The sequence below is a fragment of the Pan troglodytes genome, chromosome 20, assembly GCF_028858775.2.
Source record: "Pan troglodytes isolate AG18354 chromosome 20, NHGRI_mPanTro3-v2.0_pri, whole genome shotgun sequence".
NCBI lineage: Eukaryota > Metazoa > Chordata > Mammalia > Primates > Hominidae > Pan > Pan troglodytes.
In genome coordinates this window covers 18,099,422-18,114,042 of record NC_072418.2, presented here as the reverse complement: position 1 = coordinate 18,114,042, position 14,621 = coordinate 18,099,422, and the positions used below count along the sequence as shown (strand labels likewise).

At 47.3% G+C, this 14,621-nt stretch overlaps 1 protein-coding gene across 4 annotated transcripts in view; it reads left to right on the top strand.

The window, feature by feature from the left end:
- Positions 1-2,950: 2,950 nt before the first annotated feature.
- The window catches only part of AKAP8L (A-kinase anchoring protein 8 like), a 38,349-nt gene continuing 26,678 nt past the window's right edge, over positions 2,951-14,621 (top strand). For 3 of the 4 annotated variants that reach the window (XR_010153740.1, XM_016935352.3, XM_016935351.3), the window contains exons 1-2: positions 2,951-3,068; positions 11,391-11,465. Coding sequence is in view for 2 of the 4 variants with exons in the window: in XM_016935352.3 (XP_016790841.1) it covers positions 3,056-3,068; positions 11,391-11,465 (88 nt within the window). In the remaining 2 variants the exon portion in view is untranslated. Of the gene's footprint in view, positions 3,069-11,384; positions 11,466-14,621 lie in introns of those variants that run through there. The other variant, XM_054672623.2, reaches the window with a different exon arrangement.

Genomic DNA, 14,621 nt, shown 5'->3' with positions numbered 1-14,621 from the left:
CCCTGGGTTTTCCAGTTGGCCGCCAAGCCGACCAGACGCAGCTGGGGATGAGCCCAAGTTCCCAGCTGTTGGCTCTTTAGGCCATGGCTGGGAGGGGGTCTCTGGCTGGCTGGCAAAGCGGCTCCAGTGAGCAGACGAACCAGGGTTCTGGGCAGCCCGTCTGGGAAGGGAGCCAGGACCAAGAAGCAGTTGAGGCTAGAGGAGCTTATCAAAGGCAGGAGCTACCAGCGAGGGTGTCAGGGACCCGTTGGGAGCATTTGGGTGGGGGCCAGTGGGGGTGTAGAGAGCTGGAGCTCACCTGCTTTTAATACATGTGACTTCTAGTGAGACACATGCACCCCTGACCCAAGGAACATGCGGGGAAAAGAGGAGCCACTGGCTCCTTTGCGATGTTATTTATTTTCTCGCTCTGCAAATGTTTATTGAACATTTCTGAGATTTTGTTGGCTGCTCCTTCTTGTTTATTGCATGTGGTTTTTCAGCTCATCGTTTTTACTAAACGGTCAAGTGCTGGAAAGTGGGAACGACCTCATGGCGTGTGGACAGAAGGGGCCACCTCTACCCCCAGCCCTGCTTTCTGGGCCCTCCCACCATACCCCTTCCTGGGAAGGAGGGACTAACAGGCTGCAATAACGCCCACAAGGGTGGTCTTGGCCCACACGTCTGCTCCTGTGGGGTCAGGACGCACATCTCGCCTGGTGGCAGAAGGCCGCAACCACTTCTCTCCATCCTGTGCTGTGGGTGGGTGGATGTATCCAGGACTTAGGAAGCAGGGAGAGCATCTTGTGAGCTGACTCAAAGGTGTTTCTTCCTCTTTCAACTTTTCATAAGTCAGTTTTTATTTTTTTATTTTATTTTTTGAGACAGGGTCTCATTCTGTTGCCCAAGCTGGAGTGCAGTGTAGGGACCTCGGCTCGCTGCAGTCTCTGCCTCCTGGGTTCAAGTGATTCTCCTGCCTCAGCCATCCAGGTAGCCGGGATCACAGGCATGCACCACCACCCCTGGCTTATATCTGTAATTTTTGTAGAGACGGGTGTTTCACCATGTTGCCCGGGGTGGTCTTGAACTCCTGAGCTCAAGTGATCAGCCTCCCAAAGTGCTGGGATTACAGGCGTGAGCCACTATGCCCGGCCCGTAAGTCAGTTTTTGAAATATAAAAGTGGTATAGGCTAGATGTAACAAAAAACAGTCAAATGATACAAGAGCTTATAAAGTCATACGGCAAGTTCCTCCCCACCAATCATGCAGTGAAGTGAGGGTCATGTGTGTCCTTGGAAGAGTCACCTCCAGTTCTTGCAGGGGGATGTTTTCCTAAAACTTTCTGAGCATTGCTCTTCTCTGCTCAAGCCACTTCAATGCACCTCAGGCAGCAAAGTCTCAGCGTTTGAGCCGTGGTCTCTGAGGGTGTTGGATGTGAACGAAATCAAATCGGTACAATGATGACTGTGGCAAGTGCGATGAAGGAACGAACCTGCAGGGCGCAGAAGACGTGCCCTGGGGCCCTGCCTTGGTTTGGAAGACAGGCAGGCATCCCTGAGGCTGATGGGGAGATGAACCCCAAAGCCAGAGTGCTTATCCATCAGATCTCTGCTTCATGTTTGGAGTTTGCTCACTTAACACATCAGAAGTGGCTTTGTTCCGTATGGCAGCAAGTTCTGCAGAAGCCTCATTTGGGTGGGGGGAGTTTTATTAAAACAGTTTATCATGGAGAATTCCAACTATACAAAAGTAGAGCAAACAGTAAAATGGACTCTCATCTATCCATCACCAACCCATGACCAATGTCTTCAGCTGTCAGAGATTTATCTTATAGCTCCTTGCTTCCTCCTTCTCTTTCTACCTGTCTGAATTGTGTGAAGCACATCCTGGCCATAAGATCAGTTAATTTCTTAGTATTTCAGTATGTTTCTCTGAACGTTGTAAATGCCACTATTACACCTAAAGAAATCAACAATATCAAAAAGCAACAGCATACCTTAAAAAAAGTTTTAAAACACACGAAGTGTAGAAGTTCGTAATTGCGCAGCTTAATGAGTTTTCACAAACACACACGTTAAGTACCCTTTTCGGTGCAGCTCTGTCATCTCTAGAAATTATGAGTTGTCCCTGGCAGGGTTTCCATATGCCCAGGAAACAGACTGAGGACATGACTGGTGCCCGGCTGCACTATTGCAGGATCTCTCAAGCCCAGAGTGAATCAGGAGGGTTTTAGAAGCACAGCTCCCATTTTAACACGTAACTGTCAAGGACCTTGAGCAAATCATGAGTTCCAAGCTTCAGTTTTAAGTGAGGATTAAAAGCTTTTTGCAGGTTTGAAGGAGCATTCGAATGACACACAATACAAACGGAATTATTACACATATAAGCATATGCCATATAAATATATTATCGTTTTGTTACGATTAATCACATTTATTCAGTGCACTGGCACCAGAATGATTTCTTTACACACACTTTGTCACGTAATGTTGAAACGTGTGTCCAGCATCTTGTTTGGTGCTGTTTTAATTTTCTCTTCTCAACATGGCTTTGCTATGCTTGTTTTGGAGCCGAAGGCCAGAGAAGTTGAGAGACTTAGCTAGGTCCCCTACCCAGCACCTCGGTGGCGGAGTTGGTATCCCAGCCCTGCCCTGAGCCGTAGACCCGACTCCCTCTGGCGGGTCTCCAGGGCACGGGCGCTCCTCCAGCCCGACCATGCTTGGGCCTTGGGCCTTTCCGTAGTGCACAGCTCCGCCCCCTCAAATTCTATAGGACTCCGCCTCTCTGCCGGCTTCTGTAGGCCAATCACTGAGGCCTTAGAATAACAGAAGGCGGGAACAAGGCGGGGCTCTCACGAGATTGCCAGTAGTTTCCAGCCACTGATATGAGGAGGCGTAGAGATAGACAGCGGTTCCTTCCAATAGACGTGAAGCCGAGGCCGGTATGAGCCAATGCGGTCGGGAGGCGGGGCTCGGGTGTGTGTGGAGGGGACCCTGTGGTTAGCAGCAGCTATCGCAGCGTCGGATGTTCAGAGCAGCAGAAGCCGGCGTCGTCGGATGTTGTGTTGCCCGCCACCATGAGCTACACAGGTGGGCCTGGCAGGGTGGGGTCGGGCTCTGCGTGAGGGATGGGACAGGGACGTGCGGATGCCGCACCAGGCTCGCCCGCACCTCCCCTGGGGCCCCGTCACTGCCTTCCCTGCGGTCACAAAATGGCGCCGCTGGCCCGTCGCCTCAGGGTCGCTGCCCTCACGCCTCGTTGCCTCAGCTCTCTGTGTCTGCAGCCGGCGTCCCGGCTGCCTGATGTCTTGGCTTCTGTCGCCTGTGTCCGTGGGTCCGGGCCTCAGCGCACGAGGTCTCCGCCCCCACCACCTCCGTCCCTGGCTTGCGCTCCTGGACCTCGACGCCTTAGGTTTCCCTTTCTCAGGCCTTGGTCCTTGCGAGCAGGCAGCAGGCTCGGCTGCCGTCGCCATTGTCGCGTCCTCCCCCGCGCAGTTTCTCTGCAAAAACGCCGCAGCTCTACACCCCCATCCCGATCCCACCCACCACCCCCTTTTGTCTATTTCAGAACTGGGAAAGGCGCCAGGCCCTAGGGGGATAAGTAAATATTGGAAGGGTTTGGGCTGAGCGGGGAGCCTTGGGCCCCTAGGGGCTGAACTGCAAGGAATGACAAGGTTCCATGTTAATTCCCTCTGCGTCTGTCAAATGAACCGTGTCCGGTACAGACTGGGTATTGGGAATACAGACAAGAATTCCTCAAGCAGTTTAGAGGCGAGGATCTTAATAGGCAAATAAGCGAGTGTAGGATATATTTTAGGGTGGTCAGTACCGTGCGGGGGTCGCTCCACTACGTGGAGTGGTTGGAGCCTTCTGTAAAGAGGTGACATTTGAGCAGAGACCTAAATGGAGTGAGCGAATAAAGATATCTAGCCCAGGGAGCTTTTGCTGTAAAAGGCTTACGGGCAGGAACTGCCTGGCTTGTTAGAAGATCAGCCAGGGAGGCCAGTGGGAGGCCAATGGGATTTGAAAGGGAGAGTGGGTGACGAGATCCGAGAGCCCCTCTCCGCCCCCCGCAATATGCTTGGGCGACTGTAAATCATCACTGGGTGAATTGCCAAGGCCTCCTGGGTTTGCCTTGGCAGTGACTGATGAGGCTTCTCGGCCAGGAGATTTACACTAGTCCTCCCCGTTTGGTGAGGGTATTATAGGCTTGAGCGTGTGTGGTTGCCAGGTAACCTGCATTCTACTTGGAATTTTGAGAACTGAGAATGCAACGTGAGTCTGTGGGGCTCCTCTGTAGACCACTTTATGTTGGCATAGGCAAGAAGGTAGTGCCAGTCCCCTCTACCCTGGCTGCCAGGTCAGGAGCTTTCCAAGAACCCCAGTTTTTCTAGCAACCATCCCCCTGCCCAGTGGGTTCTCATCCAGGGGTGATTCTGCCCCAGATGACATCTGGCAATGTCTGGAGACATTTTTGGTTGTCACATATGGGAGTGGGAGTGCTGCTGGTATCTAGTGGATGGAGGTTTGGGATGCTGCCCTGCTACGGTATACACAATGACACCTACCGCAAAGAAGTATCTGGCGTCAAACATCAGTAGTGCCCAAGTTGGGCAGCTCTGCCAGAGCCTTTTTGTAGCTTTCCTAGTTCAGGAGGAAAGACTATAGGGTTGTTCCTGACATCCCTGGGATTGGAATATAATTCTCACCAAGTCTTACCATGAACTGGAAGACAGTTTCATGGTTTTTAAAAACAGGACTCTTGAAGAAACCAGAAGATGAATGGTTGGGTGCTGTGGGGTAGCTGAGTAATGGAGCTCTTTTTTTTAATAGATGAGGAAACTGAGATACAAGGTCACTAATGACCAAACCTGAATTCCAGCTCTAGGTCTTGTAGGCTGTAGTTCTGGGTTTGGGTGGGCACTGAGATAGCCAAGCTAAAAAAGTAATGATTAGTTTTTCCTTTATCTTGATAAACTGAAAACCACAGTAATTTACAATGTGAGTCTTCCCCTTATTTAAGAAGTAGGGCACTAAAGTCAAAGGCATTTTAATTCACATTTCAGACAACTAATAGCTTTAAGGGTAAGTCCTAGAGGCCTCGAAGCAAATGTTAGCATTATTAAACATAAAAGGTGACTGATAAATTTTTTTATTAACTCGCCCTGCTTTTGAACCCAGTTACCTTATTTATACGTGGGAAAGGAAGCTGCATCTCTAGCACTGAGAGGGGAAGAGGAGAGCAGTGGAAAACAGCACAGAAATATCCAGAATCAGGCCCTCAAACAAAGGTCTGAAATGCTACCGTACTTGTCATAGAAACATTTATTGTCTCACACAGTTTCTTTATGTTTGGAATGGATAGGTGATTTCGCTGGGTGGTTCTAGCTTGGAATATCATGAGGTTACATTTAGGATCTCTATGTGGACTAGAGTCATCTGAAAGCCTGACTGAGGCTGGAGGTCCCACCTCCAAGGTGACTTAAACTCCCATGCCTGGCAGGCTGATGCTGGCCAATAATTCTTGGCCCCATGGATCTCTCCCTAGGGCTGGCTGCTGGAGTATCCTCACAACATGGTGGCTGGTTTTCTCCAGACTGAATGATCCCAGAAAGAGCAAGGCGAAAATCCCAGAAGTCACACTCAGTCATTTTCATAAATCTTATTGGTTGCACTGGCTAGCTCTATTAGTTGGGAGGGATCTACATAACGTTAAGAGGCAGGAATGGAGACCATCTTTGAGGATGGTTGTCACCCTACTCTTGGCTCAGATAATAAAGATTGAAGGCAACCTAACCTAATTCCAGTTATCTTTTAATTTTTGGTACTCTGTGTTACTCCTTCAAATAAGACTCTTTTTTTTTTTAGATCAGGCATGGTGGCTCACACCTGTAATCTCAACACTTTGGGAAGCCGAGGCAGGAAGATTGCTGGAGGCCAGGAGTTTGAGATGAGCCTGGGCAACATAGCAAGACCCTTTCTCTATAAAAATTAAAAATAAAAAAGTTAGCTCTGTGAGGTTGAGGCTGCAGTGAGCCATGATTGTGCCACTGTGCTCCAGCCTGGATGACAGCGAGACTCTGGGATTTTTTTTTTGTTTTTTTTTTTTTTTTTGAGACGGAGTCTTGCTCTGTCGCCCAGGCTGGAGTGCAGTGGCGCCGTCTCGGCCCACTGCAAGCTCCGCCTCCCAGGTTCATGCCATTCTCCTGCCTCCGCCTCCCAAGGAGCTGGGACTACAGGTGCCCGCCACCACACCCGGCTAATTTTTTGTATTTTTAGTAGAGATGGGGTTTCACCTTGTTAGCCAGGATGGTCTTGATCTCCTGACCTTGTGATCCGCCCTCCCTGGCCTCCCAAGGTGCTGGGATTACGGGCATGAGCCACTGCGCCCGGCTGACTCTGGGAGGTTTGCTGGAGCCCAGGAGTTCAACGTTGCCGAGCTATGATCATGCCACTGCACTCCAGCCTGGGCAACAGAGCAAGATCCTGTCTCAAGAAAATATATACTCTTTTTTAAAAAGGAGAAAGGAAAAGTATAAAACTGAGAAGCTTTTGTTTTGTTTTGTTGAGACAGGGTCTCACTATGTTGCCCAGGTTGGAGTGCAGTGGCACAAAATCATAGCTCACTGCAGCCTCGCCCTCCTGTGCTCAAGTAATCCTCCCACCTCACCTCAGCCTCCCAAGTAGCTGTGACTACATGTGCATGCCACCATGCCTGGCTAATTTTTTATTTCTGAGATGAGGTCTCACTATGTTGCCACGCAGGTCTTGAACTCCTGGGCTCAAGTGATCCTCCCAACTCAGCCTCCCAAAGTACTGGTATTACAGACATGAGCCACAGCATTTGGCCTGCTTTCGTATTTTTGAGCAAAAAAAGTTGACGAGAGATTGGTTAAAAGCAAGGAGTGTTGCTGCAGAACTAGAAATCCATGGTCTCAAAGTGAGAGGATTGCTTAAGCCCAGGAATTCAACACCAGCATGGGTAACATAGTGAGACCCTGTCTCTCAAAACAAAAAAAGAAAAATAAAACAAAAATTAGCTGGGCCTGGTAGTGCGTGGCTATAGTCCCAGCTATAAAGGAGACTTGAAGTAGGAAGATCACTTGAGCCCCGGAGGCTGAGGCCACAGTGAGCAGTGATTGTGCCACTGCACTCCAGCCTGGATGACAGTGAGACCCCCTGTCTCTAATAACAATAGAAAGAAAGAAATCCGTGGGCTAGGCGTGGTGGCTCACGCCTCTAATCCCAGCACTTTGGGAGGCCGAGGCGGGCGGATCACAAGGTCAGGAGATCGAGACCATCCTCGCTAACACAGCGAAACCCCATCTCTATGAAAAATACAAAAAATTAGCCGGGCGTGGTGGCGGGTGCCTGTAGTCCCAGCTACTCAGGAGGCTGAGGCAGGAGAATGGCGAGACCCCAGGAGGCGGAGCTTGCAGTAAGCCAAGATCGTGCCACTGCACTCCAGCCTGGGCGACAGAGCGAGACTCCGTCTCAAAAACAAACAAACAAACAAAAAGAAATCTGTGATCTAACATTTAGCTTTATAGGGCCATATAGGGCATATTTTATTTTTTTCAACCAGCGCTAATCAGGCTGATAAATTGTACCAAGAGAACACTTTACAAACCAGCTAAGAATTTAGGCCGGGCGTGGTGGCTCACGCCTGTAATCCCAGCACTTTGGGAGACCGAGGCGGGCAGATCTCCTGAGGTCGGGAGTTTGATACCAGCCTGACCAACATGGAGAAAACCCGTCTCTACTAAAAATACAAAATGCGTAGTGGCGCATGCCTGTAATCCCAGCTACTCGGGAGGCTGAGGCAGGAGAATCGCTTGAGCCTGGGAGGTGGAGGTTGCGGTGAGCCGAGATCGCACCATTGCACTCCAGTCTGGGCAACAAGAGTGAAACTCCGTCTCAAAAAAAAAAAAAAAAAAAAGAATTATTCATAATAGGAGCCACAACTGGCTACAGAAGGGCCTGCTCTGCGATCTTTGCAGATGGTATTGTGGAACAGAATGTTAATGTGGTGCAGGGTATAGAGTTAGAGCAGAGATTGCCATTGATCTTGGAGGGTTTGATGGATCGTCTTTCCTTCCTAGGGAAGAACCAGGGCCCCTCTCGCCTGAACAGACACAGATATTTTGCTCAGCAGCTTGCTGACTGTATTCTTGTGAGGGTGTGGTAGGCTGTCATTTGCAGTTGCAGTACTCACAGATCACATTACCTAAAGTCTGAGGCCATTTTACTGGTGGCCCAATTGCTGAAAGAACAAGTTTCCAGAGGCCAGTTGAGCAAACAGTGGAGACCGCAGGGGCTGGGTATTCCTTACATTATAAGGCTTTCCCCTGGGTGAACTCTTCAAAGCTGCTGTCAGCGTTTCTTATGGACAGCTATTAATCAACAATGCCTGGATTTTAGGCATCTCAGGAAGGTCCAGATCCCTGGAAGGAATCCATTTGAATGGATTTCTAGCCTCTTTACTTAGGGAAGGTAGAAGACTGGATCTGTATACCCTCGGTTTTATCCTTCCTCAGGTCCCAGTCCCTACTCTGGAAAGTGAAGATGAAGCTGGGTTCACAGCTCTGTCTTTGGAACCCTTGGAGCTAGATGTATTTTGGAATTCTAGCTTAAGAGAAGTCACGTGGGGTCTGGGGAAGCACCCTGTATTTAAATAGATTAATTCTGCACTAAGTAGGACAAAGAAAGATTATAAATGTCCTTACAGGTGAAAACGGCTCCAGCGTGAGTTTTGGCACCACACTGGTAGAAAACACTTGGTGTTCAGACCCTTTTGGACCTGGGGGAATTGCAGAGTAAGGGATCTTGCCCACCTGCCCTTATTGTCTGTGGTGAGGATGAAATGAGATCATTGCAGACAAATGTTCTTAGCACCCTGCAGGGAAAGCACTTGTTCGCTGTTGGCTGCTGCTGCTGTGGTCTTAAGAGATAAAACGGAGACACTGTCAACAAATAAGAGAACGCCTACCCAGGGGGAAGGCACTTCTGTAGGTTTTTGATGTAAACAAGCTGTTAAAGGCATAGGCTTTAATTTTCAGGTCATGAGTTGGCTCTGATGGGAAAGGCAAATACTGCCTCTTATGGTATCTGTCGTAATTTCAGTGCTGAGAGAAAATTATTCAAAAATATGTATTTCTGGCCGGGCGCAGTGGCTCACGCCTGTAATCCCAGCACTTTGGGAGGCCAAGGCGGGCGGATCACAAGGTTAGGAGATCGAGACCATCCTGGCTAACATGGTGAAACCCCATCTCTACTAAAAATACAAAAAAATCGGCCGGACATGGTGGCACGCGCCTGTAGTCCCAGCTACTCAGAAGGCTGAGGCAGGAGAATCGCTTGAACCCGGGAGGTGGAGGTTGCAGTGAGCCGAGATCGTGCCACTGCACTCCAGCCTAGTGCGAGACTCCGTCTCAAAAAAAATATATGTATTTCTAACTGTAGAGTTGTTGTTGTTTTTTTTTAAATGTAGTTTTAAAGCAAGTGTCAGGATTAGCATCAGTCATAGTCTGTAGGAGCACTGGTTTCTGATAGAGGTAGAAGTTTTCCTTACTTGGCACTAACTCATTTTATTTTGTTTCATTTATTTATTTATTTTGAGATGGAGTCTTGCTCTATTACCCAGGCTTGAGTGCAGTGGCACGATCTCCACTCACTGCAGTCTCCGCCTCCTGGGTTTAAGCAGTTCTTCTGGCTCACCCTCCCAAGAACCTGGGATTACAGGCAGGTGCCACCACACCCAGCTAATTTTGGGGTTTTGTTTGTTTGTTTTGAGATGGAGTCTTGCTCTGTCGCCTAGGCTGGAATGCAGTGGCATGATTTTGGCTCACTGCAACCTCTGCCTCCTGGGTTCAAGCAATTCTCCTGCCTCAGCCTCCTGCGCAGCTGGGACTACAGGCACACACCACCACGCCCAGCTAATTTTTGTATTTTTAGTAGAGACAGGGTTTCACCATATTGGCCAGGTTGATCTCGAACTCCTAACCTCGTGATCCACCTGCCTCGGCCGCCCAAAGTGCTGGGATTACAGGCGTGAGCCACCGTGCCCTGTAATTTTTGTATTTTTAGTAGCTAATTTTTGTATTTTTAGTAGAGATGGGGTTTCACCATGTTGGCCAGGCTGGTCTTGAACTCCTGGCCTCAACCAGTCCACCCCCCCCCCTTGGCCTCCCAAAGTACTGTGAGTACAGGCTTGAGCCACTGCATCCAGCCCTAATTCATTTTATGTTGAGAAATAGTTCGAAAGTTGAGAAGATAGGAAATTTTATGTATATATAATAATACTTATTTCCATATGACCATGCCACCCCAAATAATTACTTTTAAGAAATAATTGTTTTTTGTTTTTGTTTTTGTTTTGAGACAGGGTCTTGCTCTGTCACCCAGGCTGGAATGCAGTGGCGCAATCATAGCTCACTGCAGCCTTGACCTTCTGGGCTCAAGTGACACTCCCACCTCAGCCTCCCAAGTAGCTAGGACTACAGACACATGCTGCCACAGCTGGCTTTTTTTTTTTTTTTTTTTTGTAGAGACAGGGTTTCACCCTGTTGCCCAGGCTGGTCATCTTGGCCTCCCAAAGTGTTGGGATTACAGGCATGAGCCACTGCCCGGCCCAGAAATAATTGTTATAATTGTTATACACACTTTTTAATGGGAAAACCAAAATAAAAAGCAGTTTCTGTTTCAGATTTAGAACAGGGAGGGGGATATTATTTGCTTTAACATGGTTTCGAAGCTAACCTCCATCCTTGTTTGAATTCCAAGTGGCTCACCCTTCAGGGATTTGAATAGTTTCCTCATTTAACAGAATGATAACTTGGGTGTTCATTTCTCAAAATAGGCTACTGGCTTAAATGTTTAAAAATTTTTATTTGGGGCCAGGCTCTGTGGCTCACACCTGTAATCCCAGCACTTTGGGAGGTTCAGGAGGGTGGATTGCTTGAGCCTAGGAATTAAAGACCAGCCGGGGCAACATGATGAAACCCCATCTCTACAAAAAAGTATAAAAATTAGCTGCACATGATGGCACGAACCTATAGTCTCAGCTACTTGGGAGGCTGAGGCAGGAGGATTGTTTGAGCCTGGAAGGTCGAGGTTGCAGTGAGCCGTGATCATGCCACTGCGTTGCAGCCCGGACAGAGTGAGACCTTGTTTTTAAAAAGTAAATAAATAATTTTTTAATCTAGTCCTCCTGGTATAGCAAGTTAAACATAGCCTGCCTTTCCATTGGGTAATATTTTCTGACGGTCTAATTAAACTGTGGAATCTAGAGGTTTTGGTGGCTTTTCGTTGAGAGAAGGGCCTGCTGGCAATCCTATACCAAAGGTTAGGTAGTCTCAGGTCATTTCCCTGTGACTTGCTTGTGGAAATTAACCCCACTGTCTTTATGTTTAGGCTTTGTCCAGGGATCTGAAACCACTTTGCAGTCGACATACTCGGATACCAGCGCTCAGCCCACCTGTGATTATGGTAAGTGTGGACTTCTGGTGGGAACCAAAGTGTTCTGCAGAGCAGTTCCTTGTCTTCTTAGTTGCCTTTGGCTTTGCTGTCACCCTGTCATGCTTTTTTAAACCTAAACTTGTGTGAAATGGTGTGGCCATTTGAATAGCTAGTGCTTCCCTTTCGGGCAATTATGGGAAAAGTAGCTGTGTTCCTGAGCAAGTTAGGCTCTTTGATAAAAGGCCTGGCTTCAAATCCCCATGGGGGAGGGACTGGGAGTCACAGTGGCCAATTAAAGTCCAAAGGAGGCCAGGCGCGGTGGCTCCTGCCTGTAATCCCAGCACTTTGGGAGGCCAAGGCGGGTGGATCACTTGAGGTCAGGAGATCGAGACCATCCTGGCCAACATGGTGAAATGCCATCTATACTAAAATACAAAAAATTAGCCGGGCATGGTGGTATGTGCCTGTGGTCGCAGCTACTCAGGAGGCTGAGGCAGGGGAATCACTTGAACCCGGGATGCAGAGGTTACAGTGAGCCGATATCATGCCACTGCACTCCAGCCTGGCAACAGAGCAAGACTCTGTCTCAAAAAAAAAAAAGTCCAAAGGATTGGTCCAGGAGAAAGCAAGCTATTAACTTAGTCCCAGCGTAGTGCATGTCCTTGCTGTGGGAGAGAGGCTGAGTGTGTGAATCTGGCAGCTTTTGGAGACTCAGCCAGGCCACCTCAAGCCAGCAGGCTCCACACACACAGAGTTGAGTGAAGATCTCTGATTGAGTTTTCCATCGTGGACAGAAACACCTAATTAGCTAATTCAGAAGTAGCCACCAGTAGGATTCACAGATGCTGTTTTGTTTGTGTGCTGTGGCAGCCCGGACTGCTGTTAAAGCTGGTTTTTGGTTGTCTGTGACTCTAGGGGTATCTGTTGAGAAGGAGCCCTCTTTGGAATTAACAGGGATAATGTCTTAGTTACTGAGATGGGTAATTTCTTTTACTACCAAGATCTGGGGAAAGACTGATCCTACACAGCTAACATGCCTTCAGGGGTCACTGCATAAAGAGACTTAAGTAAGCTCCCCAAGTAACAGCAGCTAGTCCCAGGAAAAGGGAAGACTTAAAATATTTTGAAATTGAGTGAGAAGGTATCAGGTGTTTCATAAATGAGGAGAAACTTGGTTTGCTTGACTTCCCTGTCCTGCCCTCCCTGCCTCTCCCTTTTCATCAAATGTAGTCCCTAATTGCACATCCTTTTGAATTATTTTCCCTCTGGGTTGCATATTCTGAGTACAAGCCATTTCTCGGATATGCCATTTACAAATATTTTCTCCCAGACTGTGGCTTGTCTATTCTCTTGTCAGTGTGTCTTGTCTTGTGTCAGAAAGAACACAAGTTGTTAATTTTGAAGCCCAATTCAATCTTTTCTTTAATAGATGATGGTTTTGCTTTTATATCTAAGAAATCTGTAATATTTTCTTTAGAATTTTCTTTTAGGTGTTTTAGTTGTGGGTTTTACATTTAGTCTGTGATCCATATTGAGTTAATTTTTCTACAAGGTGTGCAGTATAGGTTAAGGTTTCTTCTTCTTCTATGGCATATAGATATATAATTGTTCCAGCACCATTTGTTTAAAAAACAAAAACAAAACCAAAACCATTTTTTCTTTCTTTTTTTTTTTTTTTTTTTTTTGAGACAGAGTCTCACTCTGTCCCCCAGGCTGGAGTGCAGTGGCGCGATCTCAGCTCACTGCAAGCTCCGCCTCCTGAGTTCATGCCATTCTCCCGCCTCAGCCTCCCGAGCAGTTGCCCGCCACCACGCCTGGCTAATCTTTTTGTATTTTCAGTAGAGACGGGGTTTCACCGTATTTGCCAGGATGTTCTCGAGCTCCTGACCTCGTGATCCTCCCGCCTCGGCCTCCCAAAGTGTTGGGATTACAGGCGTGAGCCACTGCGCCCGGCCTCTTTCTTTCTTTCTTTTTTTTTTTTTTTTTTGAGATGGAGTTTCGCTCTTGTTGCCCAGGCTGGAGTGCAATGGCGCGATCTCAGCTCACCACAACCTCCACCTCCCAGATTCAAGCAATTCTTGTGCCTTGGCCTCCCAAATAGCTGGTATTACAGGCATGTGCCACCACGCAGTAGAGACGGTTTCATCACATTGGCCAGGCTGGTCTTGAATTCCCCATCTCAGGTGATCCACCCGCCTTGGCCTCCCAAAGTGCTAGGATTACAGGTGTGAGCCACTGTGCCAGGCCTATATTTTCTCTATTGAATTGCCTTCGTACCTTTACTGAAAATCAGTTGACCATATACTGTGGGTCTATTTCTGGACTCTTGGACTCTCATTCTGTTCCATTGGTCTGTACATCTAAATTTCGTTCAGCAGCACAGTCTTTTTGTATTTTTAGTAGAGACTGGTTTCACCATGTTGGCCAGGCTGGTCTCAAACTCCTGACCTCACATGATCCACCTGCCTCGGCCTCCCAAAGTGTTGGAATTACAGGCATTAGCCACTGCGCCTCGCCCAGCAATGCAGTCTTGATTACTGGTTAGTAGTAATCTTGAAATATGAGTCCTCCAGGTTTGTTCTTTTTTCCAAAATTGTTAGTTTCTTTGCTTTTGCATATAAATTTTAGAATCAGTTTATGAAGTTTTTTAAAAAATTCATGCTGAGATTTTGAGCGAGAGAGCCTTGGATCTATAGATCTATCAAATCTGTAGAATCTATAGATTAGTTTGAGATTAGTTTGAGAAAATTGACATCTTAACAATATCAAGTCTTCTGATTCATGAGTGCAGTATGTCACTTCACCGATGTAGTGTTTTGTAGTTTTCAACACAGATCCTACACATACTTTGTTAGATTTACGCCAAGTTTTTCATGCTTTTAGTGCTATAGGAAATGGTACTTTTAAAAACTTTCAATTCATTGCTGATATATAGAAATTTGATTGCTATTTGATTTGTAGGTTTACCTTGTAATATTTGAAATTTGACTTACAGATTGACCTTGTAATAAACCTTGCTAAGCTCACTTATTCTAGTAGCTCTTTTGTAGATTTGTTTGAGATTTTTTTACATACACAATTGTGAAAGAATAGAGATGGATTTATTTTTCCTTCTGGCTTGAATTGCAAGAACAATATAACATTTAAATAACATTTTGAAAAACAGTCAACCAAGATCCTACCATA